Source organism: Nothobranchius furzeri, chromosome 5, assembly GCF_043380555.1.
Source record: "Nothobranchius furzeri strain GRZ-AD chromosome 5, NfurGRZ-RIMD1, whole genome shotgun sequence".
Taxonomy (NCBI): Eukaryota; Metazoa; Chordata; class Actinopteri; order Cyprinodontiformes; family Nothobranchiidae; genus Nothobranchius; species Nothobranchius furzeri.
Genome location: NC_091745.1, coordinates 63,637,826 through 63,657,518, shown reverse-complemented (window position 1 = coordinate 63,657,518; position 19,693 = coordinate 63,637,826). Strand labels below are relative to the sequence as shown.

Below are 19,693 nucleotides of genomic sequence, written 5' to 3'. Positions count from 1 at the left end.
TTGGAGCCAAGCGCAATGTCGCACAGGAGGTCGGCCATTTTGGTCCAAGTACTCGATTTAGTGGTTTTCGCACACGTTATTAGGAGAATGATGTCTCGTCGTCCTTTCCACTGATCACCTTCAAACTCCTGCTATATACTCTTAAGACATAGAGGAAAAAATTCAACCGTCGGATTTTAAATAAGTATAAAGGTGTGGGCGTGGCTAAGCCTCAAACTTTGACCAGTCACCATTACGTTACTTGACTTAATAACTCTCATGTGCATGATCAGATCAATTTCAAATTTTGTCTGTGTGATCACTGACCACATCTGAAGACAGTGACAATGTGGACAGCTGACATCACCTAAACCCCGCCCCCTGACTACAGGAAGTTTACTGTTTTATGATGAAATGCCCATATTTGTCCCCTCTAATTTAGTCAACATGACACTAAGGTCATGCACTGTCTTCATGATGTTGTAATGACTATTCAGATCTGATAGCTTTTCAGAAAGGGAGGAGATTTGATGCCATGGCGATTTCTGGCGTGACGCTGTGACCTTACGTTTGACTGTAACTTCCACAAACAGCCTCCGATTTGCCCGAGACTGAACATCACATCACCAGTGTGGTAAAGATAGAGTATCTCCTAGTGGTGAGACGTGTAATGGTGGGCTCAGAGGGGATGCTGAGTCAGGGTGAGGTGTGGACGAGGAGGCCGTTCACGGTTTCTGGTGTCGGGGTGGTTGACTTTCTGTTCCGCCAGACGTGCCCTGGTGCCCCCGGCTGGCGGCCAGGACGGAGAAGCGCGGAGCTGGGTTTGGAGAGCGTCGGGGATGGAGCGGAGGGGGTGCGGAAGGAGGGCGAGCAGCTTCGCTGCGAGGGCCGAACGACGCTGCTTGCAGCTTTAATTTTTTATATATTTCTCTTCTGAAGCTTGGCAGTAACTCCCCACATGATCATGACACCTCCCTCTGTTGTGCCAAGACGTAAAATGCATTCACAAGTCCGGCGTTGCGGTAATATTACTACCAAGCATGGTTTTGAATGCCACAAAATTCCTGCATCGCCATGCCACCACACCATGTTCATTAGACACACTGTGGCAGCAGTATTACACTGATTTGCCAAATTGGTGTGCCCTCTAAAAAGAGCTTTAGAGTGCTGTGGGTCTTTTGTTTAGTTTAAAATATCGCCTTGAGTTTGGTTTAACCGCACAGTTTTAAGTTTGTTCTTTTTGAGATCCTTATTTTGGTCTTAAAAACCTCGTAATCTTTGCCTAGTTTTAGTGGGTCTATTTTCAGCAACAAATTTGGGAATTTGGGTAACTGTCCCTTTAAGAGCTGTACCTACAATGCTTCAGTTTTGATTTACCAGGAAAATTCAGATGAAAGCTTAATTCTGATTAATAAATGTGAATACTTTTTTGATTTAAAATGTTTTCTTTTTCTGGAGTTGACTTTGCACACGAGCGCACGCGCGCACTTTCTGTCAGAGCTGCTGACCTTGGGGGGTTTGAATGGGTAGTCAGGTGTGAAAGCGATGTCCAGGAAGAAGACTCCTCCCTCGTAGACGGAACCCGGAGGACCCAGGATGGTCGACCTCCACTCGTAGATGTTGTCCCCCTTGGGGCCGGCGCTGCAGGAGGGAAATGGAGAGGCAAATAACGTGTTAATCAGCTGAGTGTACAATCCTCCAGGTGATAAGACTCGGATGGAAAAACCAAAACCAGGTATTGTCAGTGACGCGTTCATGATGAAGGTTTGGTAGAGAGCAGCAGAAGCTACAGACAGAAGGATCTGGGTATGAGGACAGGTCAAAATCATTTAGACTTTTTGATTAACAGATTAGATGATGTGAAGAGGAAAAGCCAACAGAGACGATAACACCTGCATGGAGAGATGAGTCAAAAGGTAAATAAGTAAATAGCCTCTGTGTAAATAAGTCAAACAAGTGAGATTTCTTTATTCATGCCAAGTGAAAGCTGAAGGCCACATCTGTTGTATAGGCCGAGTAATTATTGCATTTCCATATAGGAAACCTCACAACACACACACACACTGTTTGTGGTAAACCCTTCATCTGGCACCAGGCCAGGAAATCTCCAATCTCTACATCACAAAGCCTGAGACAAAGAACAATACCTCTGATTTCATGTAATTGAAGCGGGGGTGGGGGTGGTGGGTTGTAGCTGCAGGCAGATGTGCAGAGCGACGGTGTTGGAGGAGCTGCACACACAGAGCTGCTTTCACTCGCCGCTTCCTTTGAATCAAACTGAAAACATTTTTATCCACAAAGTGACGTAAGATCAGACTCAAACAGAGCGGGAGCAGCTTTAGGATCAGAGCAGAGCACGTCTCTGCAAAGACAAAGCAGACTTTTTATTCTTCCTTCAGCGTTTACATCACTGATTTCAGCTAATCTACTTAGCCACCATTTCACACTGCCCTTTCCTAAAGCCTTTTTAATTAACCAGCTGGGATTATTCCTTTTGTTGGGAAGAAATCCTGATGCCAGTAAAAACAATCTCCTGTCAGGACCTTCAGAGTTTTATTACATTTAAACTCTGAGCTACAGGAAACACAAACATCCCAGATGGAGTTAGAGAACTGACATAAGTGTTTATGTGGAGGGGAGAAACCTCTGAATGAAAAGATGTACAGACACGCTGAGACACACGTGGACATCTGATAGCCAGCACTTTGAGTCTGTCACAACATTATGAAGAGAAGACGAACCGCACCGAGAGCTGCTGCTCACGGTCCCGTCTCCACACTCCAACCAGCATTTAGGATTTTTATCATGACTGCAGCAGAAGATCTGACCTGAATTATAGATCTGGTACTGACGTAACCACTAATCCTCCTGAAGACAAAACTTTCCAGTTTTATTGTTTATAACTCAGAGTTACTGAGAACCTGTTTAACACATCTGGCAGGTTTAGTCCGTTTTGACAGTTTTTAACCTGACCCAACATGGGAAGTCGTCTCTTCCTCACAGCCGCCAGCTCGGCCCTATTTTTAAACTTGACTGTTCGGATGAGCCATCTGAGCTGATGACTGTTCCCACAGACCAGACAAAGGGGATTTTCTGTGCGACTGGTTAACTAGTTCAGTGTTTCCCACCGCTTTAGAAGTCACGTCATTCCAGGATCAGATCGACACGCCTGATGACCATCAGCTGTGAGGGTTTGCGCGGATGTCAGCGGGGAGACGAAAGCTGAGCTGTGACTGAATCAAGCTGAGGGTTAGCTTTCATGTCCACCCATGCAGACTTCCATCAGTCAATGTTGGCTCGTAATTGTACAGTTTGAACCACAGTGATCAATAAATAGTGTGAATCTTCTTTTTTTAACCCTGACCCGTCTGGCTGCCATCTATGTTCACGAGTCAAATGCTTCCCTGACACCTCGCTAAGAGACGGCTGGCGTTCCATTACCTAAATTAGCCGCTTGCAGCAGATTCTCAGTCTGCGGCGGAGGATTGTGCTGCCGTGACTGTAAAAAGATCAGGAGGGCTTCACTCAGCGGCAGCAGCACCGCGGGGGAGTTGACACCCACACAAGGCCTGTGGATAAAAGCTAAGTCAATAACTACATGTTCATGCCACTGCTGGCTGTTGCTCGGAAACGTGCGTCTCGGCTGACTCAAACGTTCCCACGTTGCTTTGGTGCTGCTGGTCTGGGGTCAGCTCTTGCTTTAAACTGGTGAGAAGTTTGGGATTCATATAAGATTCACTCAGAAGAAATGAGTTCAGAGCAAAATCAAGGCTAACGTCAAAGAAGAAGAGCAAACGGGATAAGCTAGCAGCCCTGCAGATTAAAATAGACATAAATATTACGTTCAGCTAGGGCTGGACGATAATTCAATAGTTGAATATATCTATCGATAGAGATGTGGTGCGATAGATAAACTGGTCGATAAAAAAGTTTCCTTTTTCATTATAACCTATCAGGTAGCAGCATACCAGACTCACTACTTACTCCTAACCAATCAAAACCACAGACTCGGCACGCTACGTCACCAGGCCCTCCCCTCCCAAACCAAAAGAGAGCGAGAGGCAGCCGCAGCAAGATGTCTAGGGCTGCCATGATTAATCGACTCGTCACGACAACGCGACAAATAAAATAGACCTTATTTTATAAAGAAGTTTTTAATCTTGCCTGCTGCGGCTTGTTCAGCTTTTGCTTCCTGCCTCTCTGCTCAGCCACCGCTTTAGCTCCAAGGCGCATGCGCAGTGGTGGCCATCCAGCTCAGCCTTCATCATCAGAGAAAGTGTCGAGTCGCAACATATCCAAGTGGTGCTCGCTGCAGAACCACAAAGGCGGAGCTGCACCAGAAGGTGGAGCTGCACCAGAGTCAGCCCCGCCCATTCCAGAATCAGCCCCGCCCATTCTATCGGAGTCAGTCCAATTCCTTCCAGTTGTCAGACTTTATAGCATTCTGGAACCAAAGAGGGTGTTATAGCTAAAAAATGCAAGATTGAGGAGGGAGTTGAGAAGTGAATTGAACAGTTTTTGTAAAGGTTCCATATAATTAAAAATCTAACTTTTGGAACTTTTAATCATGTTATATTGTCATTTCCTCATAAGAAACACGCCAAAGCCATTTTTGGCCTCATTCATGCATTTTCTTCCCATCTCAGCTTCAATTTGGTCTCCTCCCCCAAAGCGGGTCTGGTCTTGGTTCTCAAATCTGGATATTCTGTGAATTTTCTGACAAATTATTTCTGAAATGACTTCTACTGAGACACCGCCAGAAAAATCATACATCCCATCTACAAAGACACACCAAATAACATAATAAAATGTAACGCCACCTAATTTTTATCAGATATGGTGGTGTAGTGGTGATGGTGTCAGGTTGACATGCAGTTTTGCGCAGGTTCGCCTCCCAGTAGTGGAAATATTCTATAATCTCTTTTCCTCATTTCTAGCTACACTTGCCAGTACTATGTTTACAACAATTTATTGGTATGCCGTTTAACATATAATGACTAATGTGTTTTTTTTATTTATTCATTCGTTTATTTAGGCAGTGTGAGTCCATCTGTGAGCAGAGTTTCAACTAAAATGCTGTTTAGGAACGACCAAATTCAAAGAACTTGTAGAGACATAAATATTTTGCTGAAAATGAACATTACAACTAAAATATGAACAAATTAAATGTTTCAGCTGGCTGAATAGATTGTTGCCGACCCCACCGAGAATCGAACCAGCATCAGCTGAGGGGAAAGCAAAACGTAAGTCAGACGATCTTGCCACTGGACTACCAGAACCCACAGAGAGGGGGTACATGCTGTTGTACAGGACTTTTGTTAGAGCGGCTGTGGGCAGATATTCGCTACAAGAAACCTTTTTATTTCGGGATATATTCAGTAGGGCTGGGGGTAAACGATTATTTTTAAAACGATTATTCTGACGATTATTTTATCGAATAGTCGACTATTCTAATGACTATTTAGAAAATTAATCTAATGATTATTTTTCTATTGCACAATTAACAAAAACCAGAAAATCTCAAATAAATTCCTCAAAAAAATTGATAAATTCTTACTGTAAGAGAATAAACACTACAGGCCTTCCATTTTGTATAACACTGCGTTTATTGTGTTGCGGTTGGTTATGTTCTGGTGACATGTAGAACTTGGGAGTGCAGGCTGCTGCCTGAGAGGTGGTAGAAGATGGAGTGTCTCCATGCTGCTTTGTTTTGGTCACTTATGTGCGTGAGGCGAGTGGTCTTACGGGTTAAACCAAACTCAGGTGATATTTTACACTAAACCGAAAACCCACAACACTCTAAATGTAATAAAAGGGAGATCTACACCACAAAAAAGATGAACTCTAAACCAAAACATAACAGCTTATCCAAACGCAAGAAGCTGTTAGCGAAGATGCTAACAGTAGCTTTACCAACGTTAAGTTCAAGTTACCAAGTTTAAATAAACCAAAAACACCCAGCAGCAAACAGACCAGCACAGAGGAGAGACTGCTACCACCAAAACAGCTCTCCTAATGTCTGAAAGAAGCTCCTTAATGAAGGGAGAAGCGCTCCCGGTGATTTTCTACATCTGCGATAGACACGAAGCAGCGCATCTGACCCCGGAAGTTGTTGTCCGTTGCCGGGAGACGAAGGCGGGCAAAACAGGAAAATAATCTAGTAGTGGACGGACGTTGTTCTGGGTCTTCGGTATTTGGCGGAGATGTTAGTGAAGGCGGAGAAGAGGGCGAACTAGAGGAAAAACAGGCAGATTCCTCTTCTATTTACAAACTCCTGGGGATGCAACAAGTGGGCGCGGTGCGTCGACTTCCGGATCTGACGTCGACAAATTTTTAGAATCGAGCCGTCGACTTCGTCGAGGCTTCGCTACAGCCCTAATATTCAGACTTTGTCATGTAGCAAGTTATATTTATCTTGTTTAATTGGAGCACAGAACATAGCATTAACGACTGTAAACTAGTAACAGCCGTAATTCATGTGGGTCAGGTCAGTTTGCGATAAAGTTGAAAACAAAAACGGAAGTCAGTGGGCTAGGCTGAGTTTGCGTGAATGGGCGGGGTTGACTCTGGTGCAGCTCCACCTTATGGTGCAGCTCCGCCTTTGTAGTTCTGCAGCGAGCACCCTCTCAACATATCTGAAAAGTTTGGGAGCATTATACTAATTCAAATGAAAGCCACGTAGTGCAAACTCTGTAAAGTGAAACCCCTTTCACAGGAGCACACCGGCGATGCACGTGCATCTTAAAGAGGAAGAACAGAGTCGCCTCGAGTTTACCTCTTGTTAGCTGCTAACATCAACAGTAACTTGTATTTATAGCTGCAGCAACACAAGTAGAGACGGTGATGTTATTACCTGTAGAACACATTTGTATGTCACGCATTTTTGCTCCAATTACAAACGCTAATGATTTATCTCATCCCGCTACGTTACAGTGGAGTTTACAGACATATACATGACAACAACCATCTACCAGGCTGGTCCCACTTCACCACCATGATGGAAAAGAAGAGTTACACAACTTTTAAGGTGTGTGTGTGTGTGCGTGCGTGTGTGTGTGTGTGTGTGTGTCAGTTTCTCTCTGGATACAAATAAAATAAACAGTAGAATAAAATGCATTTATGATAAAATAAAAAGGCTGCTGACTGAACAATCAAGAAACTAATATTTTTAAAGCATAAAACATTTTCTTTGTGTTAAATCTCAACCTACTTTATTTGATTTAACAGAATTATTAATCTGGTAAATAAACTAACTTCAATATCTTTTTTTTTTTTTTTTTTTTTTTTTTACCGTGTCCTGTCTGGCTGTGAAGCAAGCAGAATTGATGTCTGAATGCTGGTGACAAGCCTTACAGATTTATTCTCAGGTGGAGCATCAAAGCATTTGCTTTTAATGTCACGCCTGATACTTAAAACTTTATTGATATTGTTGTTGAATGCTTTGTAATTCTGACCAGACACGGAGACAGAGGTGAAAGAGAGAGGAAAAGAAAAGGTGGGGAGAGAGAGAGGGGGGGGGTTCCACAAAAACAAACAATAATGAACAAGAGTCTGCTTCCAGACCTGCAGAAAAAAGACAAAAAAAAAAAACAAAGGGACACAAAAAAAGGGACACAACAACAATACAACAAGACCTACCTATCACTGCGTCAACTTGATGTAAAGAAAAAAAAGTATATATATATATATAATCAACATTGCTTAACTGAAGAATCACGATAATAAATCACAGTGCATTAAGTGCCACCATAGTCTTAAGACCTGTGTTTAACGTGCCCAAGCCCATACTTTTGAGAGCACCATGTGAGCACCTGTGTGTGTACACGCGCTTGTTTATTTAAGGTTTCTCTATAGGAGCGCCCAACAGAGTGTGAGGGACCACAGATCTACCCCCCAAAGATGCGCAGGAGACGGGGGGGGGAGCTCCAAGTCCCAGAGATCCAGGCGCTGCCCCAGAACGCAGGAACCCCAAGGAGACTGCAACCAGGAAGGCCCCCGCCCCCCTCGAGAGGCACAGAGGATCGCCCCGGGGGGCCACAACCAGCAGCCGGCAGAGTCCCCGGAGATATCAGCGGCAAGCCCACAGGCCCGCCCGCAGCCTCCCACCCCCTAGCCGGCCGAGCCCGGGACCCAGCGACCCGGGACCCAGGGGCGACCACCCCCACCGGGGACCCAGCAGAGCCCAGGGACCCAGACCCCACCAGGCAGCCACCGGGATCTAACAGGCAGATGCCAAAATCTTAAACCCCCAGACCCGGTTGCCCCGAACACTCAGGCAGACCAAGGCACAAGCCCCCACACCAGGTGTGGCAGGGGGAGGGGGGACAGAGATCTATATCATCAAGAGAAGTTCCAGGAGAGGGGAGGACCCAAAGGCCCCACCTGACATATACAGTCATACACAAACACAGTCACACGCTCCCTCCCTCATGCTCACACATGCACATACAACCCAAGACTTACAAAAATGCACGCCGGACACCCACTCATGCTCCCCATACACACCCTATTCACTCTGGTCCCGGTACTGCTGCACATGGGGTACAACCATCACCGGTAACCAGAGTTTGACCCTTTCTGCTGGGGTGCTGATGAGCAGGCTCCCCCGCCCAACGCTGAGCACAGCAACCCACCACCCCAGACCCCAACCAGACGGCCAGATCGCCCTCCTAGCCTCCAGCCCCAGGAAGCCTAGCAACAACAGAGGTGGCTAAGACCCCTAGTCTCCCTCCGCCTGCTCCAATATAGTGTTGTGTGATCATGAGGTGTATTCCATGGCTGTGGTGAGTGGGCAGTGCGGGCATCATCCAGCATATGCCAGCTGATGCCACCGCACCACCCCACTTACACCCTCAGCCATCAGTGTCTAAGTGCGGTTTAAAATTGGAAGTGGGCACCGGTACTCGGGAGGAGGCTGAAATATCCCCCTGCCAAATGCCGTTGAATGTGCTCACTCCCAAGGCCCTAAGTGTGTGTTTGTGTGGAATGTCGTCAGTGGAAGTGTATAAGGTGCAAATAAAATTGGGGGGCAGGTTTCCACAGGAATGCGGAAATGGGGTCCATACCCGCACTCCCTGACTTGCCCACCCCCCAAGGTCCTATGTGTATGTTTGTGTGATAATGTGAGGGAGCAGGAGGAGAGAAATAAGCGGGGATGGGGAGGAATGGCTGGTTGGGCTTAGCCCTCCAGGGAGCCAGCTCCCCTACTGGCCCCAATAGGCACCTCTGTTGTCAAACTGCCACCCAGGGCATGGAGACCCCAGCCCATCCTGCCAGGGCCCAAAGCAGCAGCATTACAGAGCCTCACGGAGTCCGAGGGCACCAACCCAGCCCCACCCCAGCAGAATATCTATGCCCACCCCTGCATTTGCACAACTTCCAGAATATATAAGACATGGGACATCCAGGTAAGGTTGGGTCCTTCCCCTCCTGGACCTCCCCCTCCCCTGTGATGGAACGGCAGAGGAGCCAAGGCCTACCTGAGGCCCCCGAACCCGGGCCAGGCACTGCTGGGTGTCCCTGCCTTCTTCCCGGCAGCATACATGTCAGGACCCGACCCCCAAGGCCCCGCCCAGATCCCCACACGGGGCCGGCCACCCCCAAACCCCGAGCCCCCAGGCCCCCACCCAGACCCGCCCAGGGGCATTGCAGCCGCCAGGCAGTGACCCATGGCCGCCGCCAAGATCCCCAAGAGGCCCCACTCACAACCGCCAGCAGTCCACCCCCCGAGGCAACCCAAGCACCTCCAGAGGGGGGCAACGGCCCCCCAGTCCCAGACACCCCCAGTGAACCCACCTCCAGGGAACATCCGGATACTCCAAACTCAGACCCCACACCCCCCCACCCACACCATCCTGCAGGACAACATCAACGGCCCCCCACCCTCGCTATGTGATGGAACCGATCAAAGGAGCCCAGAGAGATTCATCTGAAGTGGAAGCAGAGGCTATATCAAGTGCAATATGATCTAACAAAAGATTTCTATACTGGTTAATGCAGAGACTTTCTCTATTTTTCCAATTCAAGAGGATAGTTTTCTTAGCGATGCATATGGCAGTCAGAACCACGTGAACCAAAGATGTTGCAATCGGGACATCGTCCAGCTTCCCCAGTAAACAAAGAGAGGGGGAAGTTGGGATATGACATTTCAGACATTTTGACAGATCCTCACATACTCTACCCCAAAATTCCTGGACAGGTGGGCAGGACCACAGTGCATGAATGTAATTGTCAGGAATGTTGTTTGTGCAGTGTGTACAGGTGTCAGATGACACAAACCCCATCTTGAACATCCGATGACCTGTATACTGTACTCTGTGTAGAATTGTGTACTGAATTAATTGTAAATTGGGGTGTCTGATCATTTTAAAAGTTTTTAAACAAGTTTGGGACCAGAAGTCCTGGTCAAAGCTAACTGATAGATCCACCTCCCATTTTTCAATAGGGATTGCAATTTTATCGTCTATTTTGGACAGTGTCTTATATACTTTAGACAGTAGTTTGGGGGGTCTGAGATTATAAAAGTCTAATACCCTTGGTGGTGTTTGTAATTCTATTTTATTGAGCTTAAATTTTTGCTTGACTACAGATTTAATTTGGTGATATTCTAAAAAGCTATTCTTATCCATTCCAAATTGGGAGACTATTTGATTAAATGGGATGAAGTCCAATCCTTCATATACGTGTTCCAGGTATAGGATTCCTTTATTTTTCCAGTCCGGAAGGTTCATCATTTTGTTGTTTTGCAAAATGTCAGGATTGTACCAGATAAGTGTGCGTCTGCATGGTACTAGTGAAGACTCTGTCATTTTAAGATACTCCCACCATGCTGTCAGAGAGGTGCTGATACGAATACTTTTGAAGCTTTCATGTTTTCTTATGCTTGAGCTAATAAATGGTAAGTCTGAAAGCTCTATCGTATTGCAAAGTGTCTGTTCTATATCTAACCAGGACTCGTCTAATGGGTTATCTTGCAACCATCTTGGTATATATTGCAGCCTGTTGGCTAAGAAATAATAATAAAAGTTGGGTAAATCCAGTCCTCCTCTGTCTTTGGTCTTCTGAAGCATTTTTAAGCTAATTCGTGGAGGTTTATCCTGCCAAAGGAACTTAGTAATTGAGGAGTCCAGAGATTTAAACCAGTCAGCTGGTGGTTTGTTTGGGATCATCGAGAATAAGTAATTTATTCTGGGTAAGACCATCATTTTAATTGTAGCCACTCTCCCCATGAGTGATATTGGTAAGGATTTCCATCTTGCAAGATCATCTTCCACTTTCCTTAAAAGTGGGATGTAGTTTAGTTTGGTTAGATCTGCTACCTTGGGAGAGATATTAATTCCCAGGTATGTGATATTCCCTGACTCCAATTGTGTATTAAGCAAATTGACAAATGAGAAATTAATTGGTAGAACTGTGGATTTTAACCAGTTTATAGAGTAATCTGAAACTCTTGAAAAAGAGTTTATCAGTTCTATTGCTTGGGAGAGAGAGGATTGAGAATTCTGGAGAAAGAGTAAAACATCATCTGCATAAAGACTGATCTTATGTTCTATTTTCTTACACTCTATCCCTTTAACTTCCCTAACTTCAATATCTTTTATCTTTACGCTAAAGCAGACCCTCAGAGCTGTTGATGGTCCCTGACTGCTGACGTGTGGACCAGCCGTACTACAGAGGCGTACCTTGGTGTGTCCTGCTATTTCCTGAGTGAAGATTGGAAGATGAAGCGCTTCAACTTTGCCACCATGCCTCTTGTGGCTGTAGCATTTGTATCGACAGGTTACAAGTTAATTAAAGTTGTTTGATAAGCTATCATCTTGTCTTTATTATTAGATGGCCAATAGCTGATCACACTTCAGACTAGAAGGTAATGATGGTATATTCGAGCATCCTGGTGCAATATAAACTTTTATAAATGACACGATTGGTCGACTACTAAACTGGTCATTTGTGGCAGCCCTAAAAATGTTGCATTGAGAAGAGGCGGAGAAAAAAAAATCAAAATAACAAAAATAAAATGGCCAGGGGTGCACACAAAATATTTTCTACAATTTTCAAAATATTTTTCAATAATTATCGATATCGATCAATATAAAACATTTTTTATCGATCTACTTTTTTCCTATATCGCCCAGCCCTACGTTCAGCTGTTAAATGTTTGTCCTAATCTGATCTCATCGCTGCTGCCTAAAGATGAAACAATTACTTCTGTGCACATAAAGCTCCATCTGCGGCACGCAGTCACCAAAATGTCTTCATCCAGTGAGTATTTGGGTCATTTGTTCCAGGGGTTCCGGTACATTAGAGCGCGGGTGTCTGTGAGAATCTCACCACTGCCCAGTCCTCTGAGATTACGTTCATGCAGGAAACCACTTGGACAGCTGGCCCCGACTCGTCCACAACACACAACCAAAAATAGTCAGCACAGACTCTCACTGCTCCCTTTCCTCTCACACTTCAGACGTTTATCTGTAACAGAGGCATCAGCTCAGACTCCTAACGTGTGGTCAGCATGACGACATCACAGGAAAAAAGGTGTAATTTCATGTCACACAAGCCAGCCTTGCTCCATGTGATTATGTTGTAATTCCCATCTTTCATTCCCAGTTCCTGAAAAGTATCCTTGTCATGCTTCATGATCACAGACAGCAGCAATAATTTCCATTTATATTGAATGACCTTTCTTTCCCACGATGGTGAACAAAATGTCCCTTTGCTCATTTAATCATCTACACTGCCTTGTTTCATTGTCGGGGCAGATCAGAGCCAAAGGATAACCTTTATCTTAACAGCACGAGCCGGGCTAATCTCTGCTCCATCGCTAACGTATCACACGGTTATTGTCACCCAGAGCCCATCTAACACCATGGATGGGAGCGATTCATGGATATTGTCCAAGGGAATATTTGGAATGGTGTCAAATATCTGGGAAAAAACAAGGCAGTCTCCTGATTTTTACTGTGGGCTGGAAACCAGCAGATCATTGATTTCATCAACTGGAATGTGCTAGATTCTGGAGAAAGCAGCAGTCAGCCTTTCCTGTAATAACAGGTTAGAAGGTTCAGCAGAAGCTCCAGATACTGGAGCCTGCAGTTTAAAGCTGCTATAACAAATATGGCAAACAAACTAGTTTCAAACCTTTTTTTCATGCCTCTTAATGTTCTAACAAAGTATAGCTTTAAGTATATTGTTGAGATTTTTTTTTTTAATTATAAAAGTGGTTCTCTCGCATTTGTCAAACACATTTCGGACCAAAAGCAGCTATGATCTCACCGAACCGCCGCACTTCCCTGGGTCCTCCTCACTATACAATTCTGTGTTTAGAAACAGAACACCACTGGTGTGAGAGGATTGCGGCTCAATATTATCAGAGAAGGAGAAACAACCAGCTGCTACTAGGGATGTCCCGTTTCGATATCAATATCAGAAATAATTCGATATCGGCCCAAAAACACTATCGGATTACATCGGACTGCATCAAAGATCTCTGATATAAGCAGTCTGTTAAGGTTCCCATTTTTGCAACTAATGGTTTAAAGAAAATTGCTATCTTTTTCATACTTACTGTTATCGGTTCTTGTTCTCCGATTGAGTAATATCAACAAATCAAACATTTCAAACATTCCACACTATGAAATAGGTAAAAGTCTGTATGATTTGTGCTGATATTGTATCGGAGTGATATTGGTATCAGTCAACACTGAAGGCTGCAATATTGGTTCTGTATCGGAAGTGAAAACGTTGTATCGGGACATTCCTAGCTGCTACCACTTCAACTACCAGAAGGATAAAAATATGAATTCCAGCAGCATCATCACTTGTACCGCTTTGTGCTCACAAAGAACAAGCAAACCTGATTTGAAAACCAGATTTGATTAAATTACGGTGTACTATGACAGAATAAAGGTTTTACTGTTATTAATGTCCATTACTGATCAGTGACATCAGTCACTGCCGAAGCAGTCACTACATGCCGACGTCCTGAAAGGGCTGAATTTGTATGCAGGCACAACAGCTCACAGGACTGAGCCATCCTATCTCCTAGTCAATGTTCCCCCTACCAGAAATCTTAAAGAGGAAACAGCTGATCCATAATCCCTCCAGGGAATTCTGGGTCTTCACAAGGGTTTACTCCCAGTGGGACGTGAAAACCTCCAGAGGGAGGAATCCTACTCTGATGTCTGGGAGAGACTCCTCCCAGATGATGGACCATCCTGGTCACAAACTGCTATAAGCGGCTGGAATCCAGGATCTCGTTCTTTCCCCTCATGATTAAAGGTGATGGGTGCATGTATGGACCAGTAAATGGAGATCTTAGCTCTTTCTTCCCCACGACAGATCGGAGGAACACCTCCATCAGTCAGTCCCTCCCCCACTACTATAGATACCAAAAACAAGGCACCACGACAGCTCAACTTCTCTCTTTGGGGCAAAGACGTGTCTTTCTGTTTAAGATACAATTTGCTAAATGAACAGAAACAAATAGCTTCAGTCCCTTTACCATCTTTAAAAAAACAGCTGCAGCAGGAGAGTTTTCACAAATGTTCTTCAGATTTATTTTAGATCTTAATGGTTCCAGAACCTTTGAAATTTAAATGAAATACTACATGGACCTCCCTCCCACTGGTGTGTTTGATACTGAACAAAAGGACGTGGGCACATTTATTTAATAAGACACTTTTGTGCGAGTGAGCAAACCCAAAAACACACAACCTGTGTTCTGCTGAAGCTGCCTGTCACACAGCAGCTGTTAGTGGCGGGTAAATAGCTGCCGGAGCAAACGCCGCACCGAGAGGCTGATAAATAAAACATAGGTGTGTTTTAGAGCTGGTGAATACCGCTAAGCACAAATAAAGCCATTATCTACATTATTTGCTTTTCCCGTTCATCCCTACAGTGTCCCCTTCTTTCTAAGAGCTGTCGCTCACCTCAGATTTTCTTTTTCTATCAGTGTGGCTGCTGTGGTTATCGGAAGAGGAACTTTAATGAAGCAATCTTCTTTTCCTCCAACCGTGAAAGAGCCTCAAGACCAATTACTGTGCAGCTCAACAGCTGAGGTGACACTTCCTTCCTCTCTTCTCTTGTCTTATGCTCCGGAATGACACGGTTTGTTTTATAATCAAGGCTTTTACTGTTAATATGCACTATGAATCCTGCAATTATGGACCGGAAAGTTTACCCAGCACTGGGGGAAATGGTTGAGTAGGTGGGTTCATGCTTCCTAAGCCAAAGGGCATAATACACTTTCATTCCCACTGGGAGGAGAGGGGGTTCATGTTGGGCTCAATCTAAAGAGCATACTGAACTATGGATGGAGACTTGTAGGACAGGTTTTGAAGAAGTGTCCTTTTACTGAGGAGGTTTGAATTCAGGGAGGTTTAAAGTCGAGCGCGGGAGTCGGGATCTGGCTGTTATCCTCGGGTTTCTTTGGTAATTCTGCAAAATGCATCTGAGGCACAGAACACTTTTTACTGTGGTCAGCGTTTTCCTCCCCGGCATGTGTTCTGCTGCATGCTATCAGCAGCTGACGCAGAGCCAAAGCGTTCTTCTGGACAAATTCACACCATAACTGTAAAACACTGTCAGCCATGGCTTCCTTTTGTCCACACTTTCTAGCATGGGCATCACAGAGAAAGCACATGCCTGGTTTGAATCGTACGTCACAGGACGATCATTCAGTGTATCTTGGCTTGGACAATCCTCTACCGTGCACCATCTTGCCACAGGAGTCCCCCAGGGCTCTGTACTAGGACCTCTTCTCTTTGCCATATACACCACCTCACTGGGTGAGATCATTCGATCACATGGCTTCTCCAACCACTGCTATGCAGATGACACCCAGCTCTATCTGTCATTTCCACCGGACGACCACACTGTCTCTGCACGAATATAAACAGTCTCTGATATATCAAAATGAATGAAATCACACCATCTCCAACTCAGCCTCTCTAAAACTGAACTACTTGTCATCCCAGCAAAACCATCCATACAGCACAATATCTCAATCCAAAATGACTTCCTATCTCTGGCTCCTTCAAAGGCAGTTTGAAATCTGGGTGTTGTGATTGATTGAACACCTGACCTTTAAAGATCATGTTGCCTCTGTTGCTCGTTCATGCCGCTTAGCGCTGTATAACATACGAAAGATCAGACCATACCTAACACAACATGCCACCCAGCTCCTGGTGCAATCTACTGTCATCTCCCGCCTCGATTACTGCAATGCCCTTCTAACTGGTCTTCCAGCCTGTACTGTGAGACCTCTTCAAATGGTCCAGAACGCAGTGGCGCGTCTGGTCTTCAATCAGCCAAAAAGAGCACACGTCACCCCCTCTGTTCATTGAGCTCCACTGGCTACCGCTAGCAGCACACATCAAATTCAAATAGCTAACACCTTTCTCAGTGGCCTAGTGGTAGAGTGTCCGCCCTGAGACTGGGAGCTCAGGGGTTCGATTCCTGGTCGGGTCATACCAAAGACTAAGAAAAAATGGGACGCCAAAATGGGATGCCAAGCCTTCCTACTTGACACTCAGCATTAAGGGGTTGGACTGGGGGGTTAAACCACCAAATAGTTCCCGAGCACGGCTTGTCTGCAGCTCACTGCTCCCCCAGGGGATGGGTCACATGCAGAGAATAAATTTCGCACACACACCGGTGTGTGAGACAACTAATGGGACTTTGACTTTAACTTTAGTATACAAAGTCTGAGATGGTACAGCTCCCATCTATCTGAATCCTCTTGCAAAGGCTTACGTCTCAGCCCGGCCGCTCCGGTCATCACAGGATCGTCAGCTAGCAGTGCCCACACCACGCTCAGGACAATCCAGACTCTTCTCTTGCATTGTTCCACAAATGTGGAATGACCTTCTAAGCACTACCAGAACAGGGGCTTCCTTTTCAATTTTCTAGAAACTCCTGAAGACCCTGCTCTTCAGAGAGCATCTTCTTAACTAGCACCTTGCCTGCACCCGTCCCCCCCTCTACTGTCCACTCCTTGTTCCCTACTCTCCATGACTGATGTCAAGTTGTTGTTGTTATTGTTGTTGTTGTTAGCCTCAAGGGCAACATGCCGATTATCACTTGTAAATCGCTTTGGACAAAAGTATCTGCTAAATACATAAACGTAAAACAAAAGTTTTGTAAGAATAAATGAATCAGATGTGTAACAGAGCAATGTGAAGCAGCACAAGAGGGTCACATGGTGTCATTTGACAAGGGCTGAAACGATTCCTCGAGTACCTCGAATAATTCGAGTACAAAAAATCCTCGAGTCAAATTCTCTGCCTCGAGGATTCGTTTAATTCATATTTAATTAATTCGTGGCTTTGCAGTCGCCCGTGGTCATGTTTCACCCGGACTGAAATAAGTGACGCACATGCCCACTGGACTGCACACGCGAGTAGCGAATGTAACTTAACTTTCTCTTAAGCCATGGCGGACAACGTGGACCCCGGTGGAGGGCGAAAAAGACAGAAAATGTCAAGATGTGGGACCATTTTTCACGTCGTTAGGCGGAAAACGTACTCCAGTGTAAATACTGTAAAATGGATTAAGCCTACCACAACACCACATCCTCCATGCTGCTGCAGCACCTGTAAATGTCTCTTCTGCAAGCGGACTCGGAGCCTCTACAAGATAATGCTTTTTAGCCTGTATTTCTATATATTCTGCTTACACTGTGCGACTTTTTCGTTGTAGCACTCAGTTTCAGCTCACACCGTACGTCTGGTAGCAACACGTCGGACTTAAAATGTGCTAAAAAATAGCATTTTTACACAAAACGTAGGACTTTTTATTGTGTTATTGATGTTTGTTGTCCTTCGGGATTGCTGCAGGAGGACATGGGTATTTATGAGAGGAAAACGAAAGAAAGTAAATAAATGTTTTGTGATCAGTATAATTTGACAAAACCACGGCAAACACGCTTTCTCGACAATCCTTGTTATTGTGTGAGAAAAAAGTGTTGAAATTAAAACGGATGTGTGTTAATAGGGAACAGCCGGCGAGCTGTTTGTGCATGCACCGTGAGCGGTTCTGGTTCTGTTTGGGCCGCAGCCGCTCGCAGCGCTACTTCAACAGTTATCCTCCTAGTTTTTGTCTGGCTTGCAGGCTAGCAGATTCTCGCACGAGGGGAAAATCGGCTCAGGTTGTGTACTTATTTTTTGCACAGCCATTTGTTTACTGTGAAGTAAAGTTGAAGTGCTGAAGTTTTGAAAACTAATTTTGAATAAAACTTGAAGAATAACTGGCAATTGCTTGCTCATTTTAACAGGTCTTTCATAATTATAACATGCTATTTGATATAATGGTTTACAAATACAAAAGGGTAATTTATTAGAGTACTCGATTAATCGAAAAAAATATTCGATAGAGTACTCGATTACAAAAATATTTGATAGCTGCAGCCCTACATTTGACCAAAACATTCAAGGTCAACATGATATTATTCATGTGTATTAAGATTAAAGTCGTGATAGTCATCAACTTTTGCAGCATTTGGCTGAGATTTATCAGAAATTGAGAAAGATTCTCCTCAGAGACGAGACTGCAGCTTTTAGAACGTTAAATTTTTTTTTACAGCCTCCCAGAAAAGTTATGATTACAAATAGCTTTCTCAGCATCATTGCTGTTACTGCAGCAGCCATTTGGCATTGTGATTTAAGGAATGGCTTATTAACTAAAAGGTCAGTGAACAGAGGTCGCAGAGCTGCCGGATCCACAGTCTAACCCCATATTTTCTCCTGACATTGAATCAGCTCAGGTTTTCCAGCTGTCAGTTAAAGGCTCACCATAGAGATGCTGTGATGTCCTTAAGAACACCAGAACACGAACATCTCACGACCACATGGTAAAAAGGTCACAGTAACGTTTAAAATCCTCTAATCTGTGATGTCTTCAGATGCTTCTCATGAACAGAACCAGACCTCAGAGACGGTTTGCCGCATTTGTTCGCTCACGAAAAGATTTGTCTGCTTTTTTCCCCAAGTCGGCCTCAATTTACTGCTCCATCATTCCCAAAATGAGCCAGGCGGCTCCAGTGAAGGCAGCGCCACCAAACATCCACACGCTGCGCTTCATTCTCCACAGAACAATCAATAACAGCGTGGACAAACATTTGCCAGAAAACTACCTCACAAACAAGGAAATTGAGAATTCAACAACACACATGAATCAGGGCGGCCGTGTTCGATGCCAAACAAGTGCTGCAGTGGAAATCATTAAGGATAAATCAAACACAGACATGTGTCGGATGGCCTCTGTGTGCCAGGTACCTGCAGTCTGCACAAACTAATATGGTTTTTATTCAGTTGAGTGTGAGGAAACTCAGTTAGGACAGATTGTTTCAGAAACAAAGAAATATGCTTTTAGTGCATGTTTACGTTAGAGGCTTACATGAAAAGTGCAGATCTCAGCAAATGAACACACGGCTTCCTGTAGACACCAGCCGTCTGCTGTGGAAGCTTCAACACTTTAAAATGTGTGTCTCCACATTTATCCGTGTTCCTATCGAATACCCACCAGCCTTCAAAACAGTAAAGTGACCTGAACTGGCAAATTACCCAACCACATACAGAAATGTTGGGTTAGGAGGAGCTGGGCTAAGCTATTGGGTTTGAAAGACGCTTGATGTTAACAGAATTAGTATTAATGGGCTGAGCTGAGATATCGGTTGTAAGGTTTTTCTGTAGTCAGAGCAGGACTGATCACATGCTCA

General features: G+C 44.8%; 2 protein-coding genes across 4 annotated transcripts in view; both read right to left on the bottom strand.

Moving 5' to 3' along the window:
• The window catches only part of septin7b (septin 7b), a 537,254-nt gene that overhangs the window by 142,750 nt on the left and 374,811 nt on the right, over positions 1-19,693 (bottom strand). The gene's annotated exons all lie outside the window — the stretch shown is intronic.
• ube2e2 (ubiquitin-conjugating enzyme E2E 2) overlaps positions 1-19,693 on the bottom strand; it is a 51,928-nt gene that overhangs the window by 14,896 nt on the left and 17,339 nt on the right. The window contains exon 4 of the mRNA XM_015949792.3: positions 1,488-1,620. Within this exon, the coding sequence (XP_015805278.1) occupies positions 1,488-1,620 (133 nt within the window). The remainder of the gene's footprint in view (positions 1-1,487; positions 1,621-19,693) is intronic.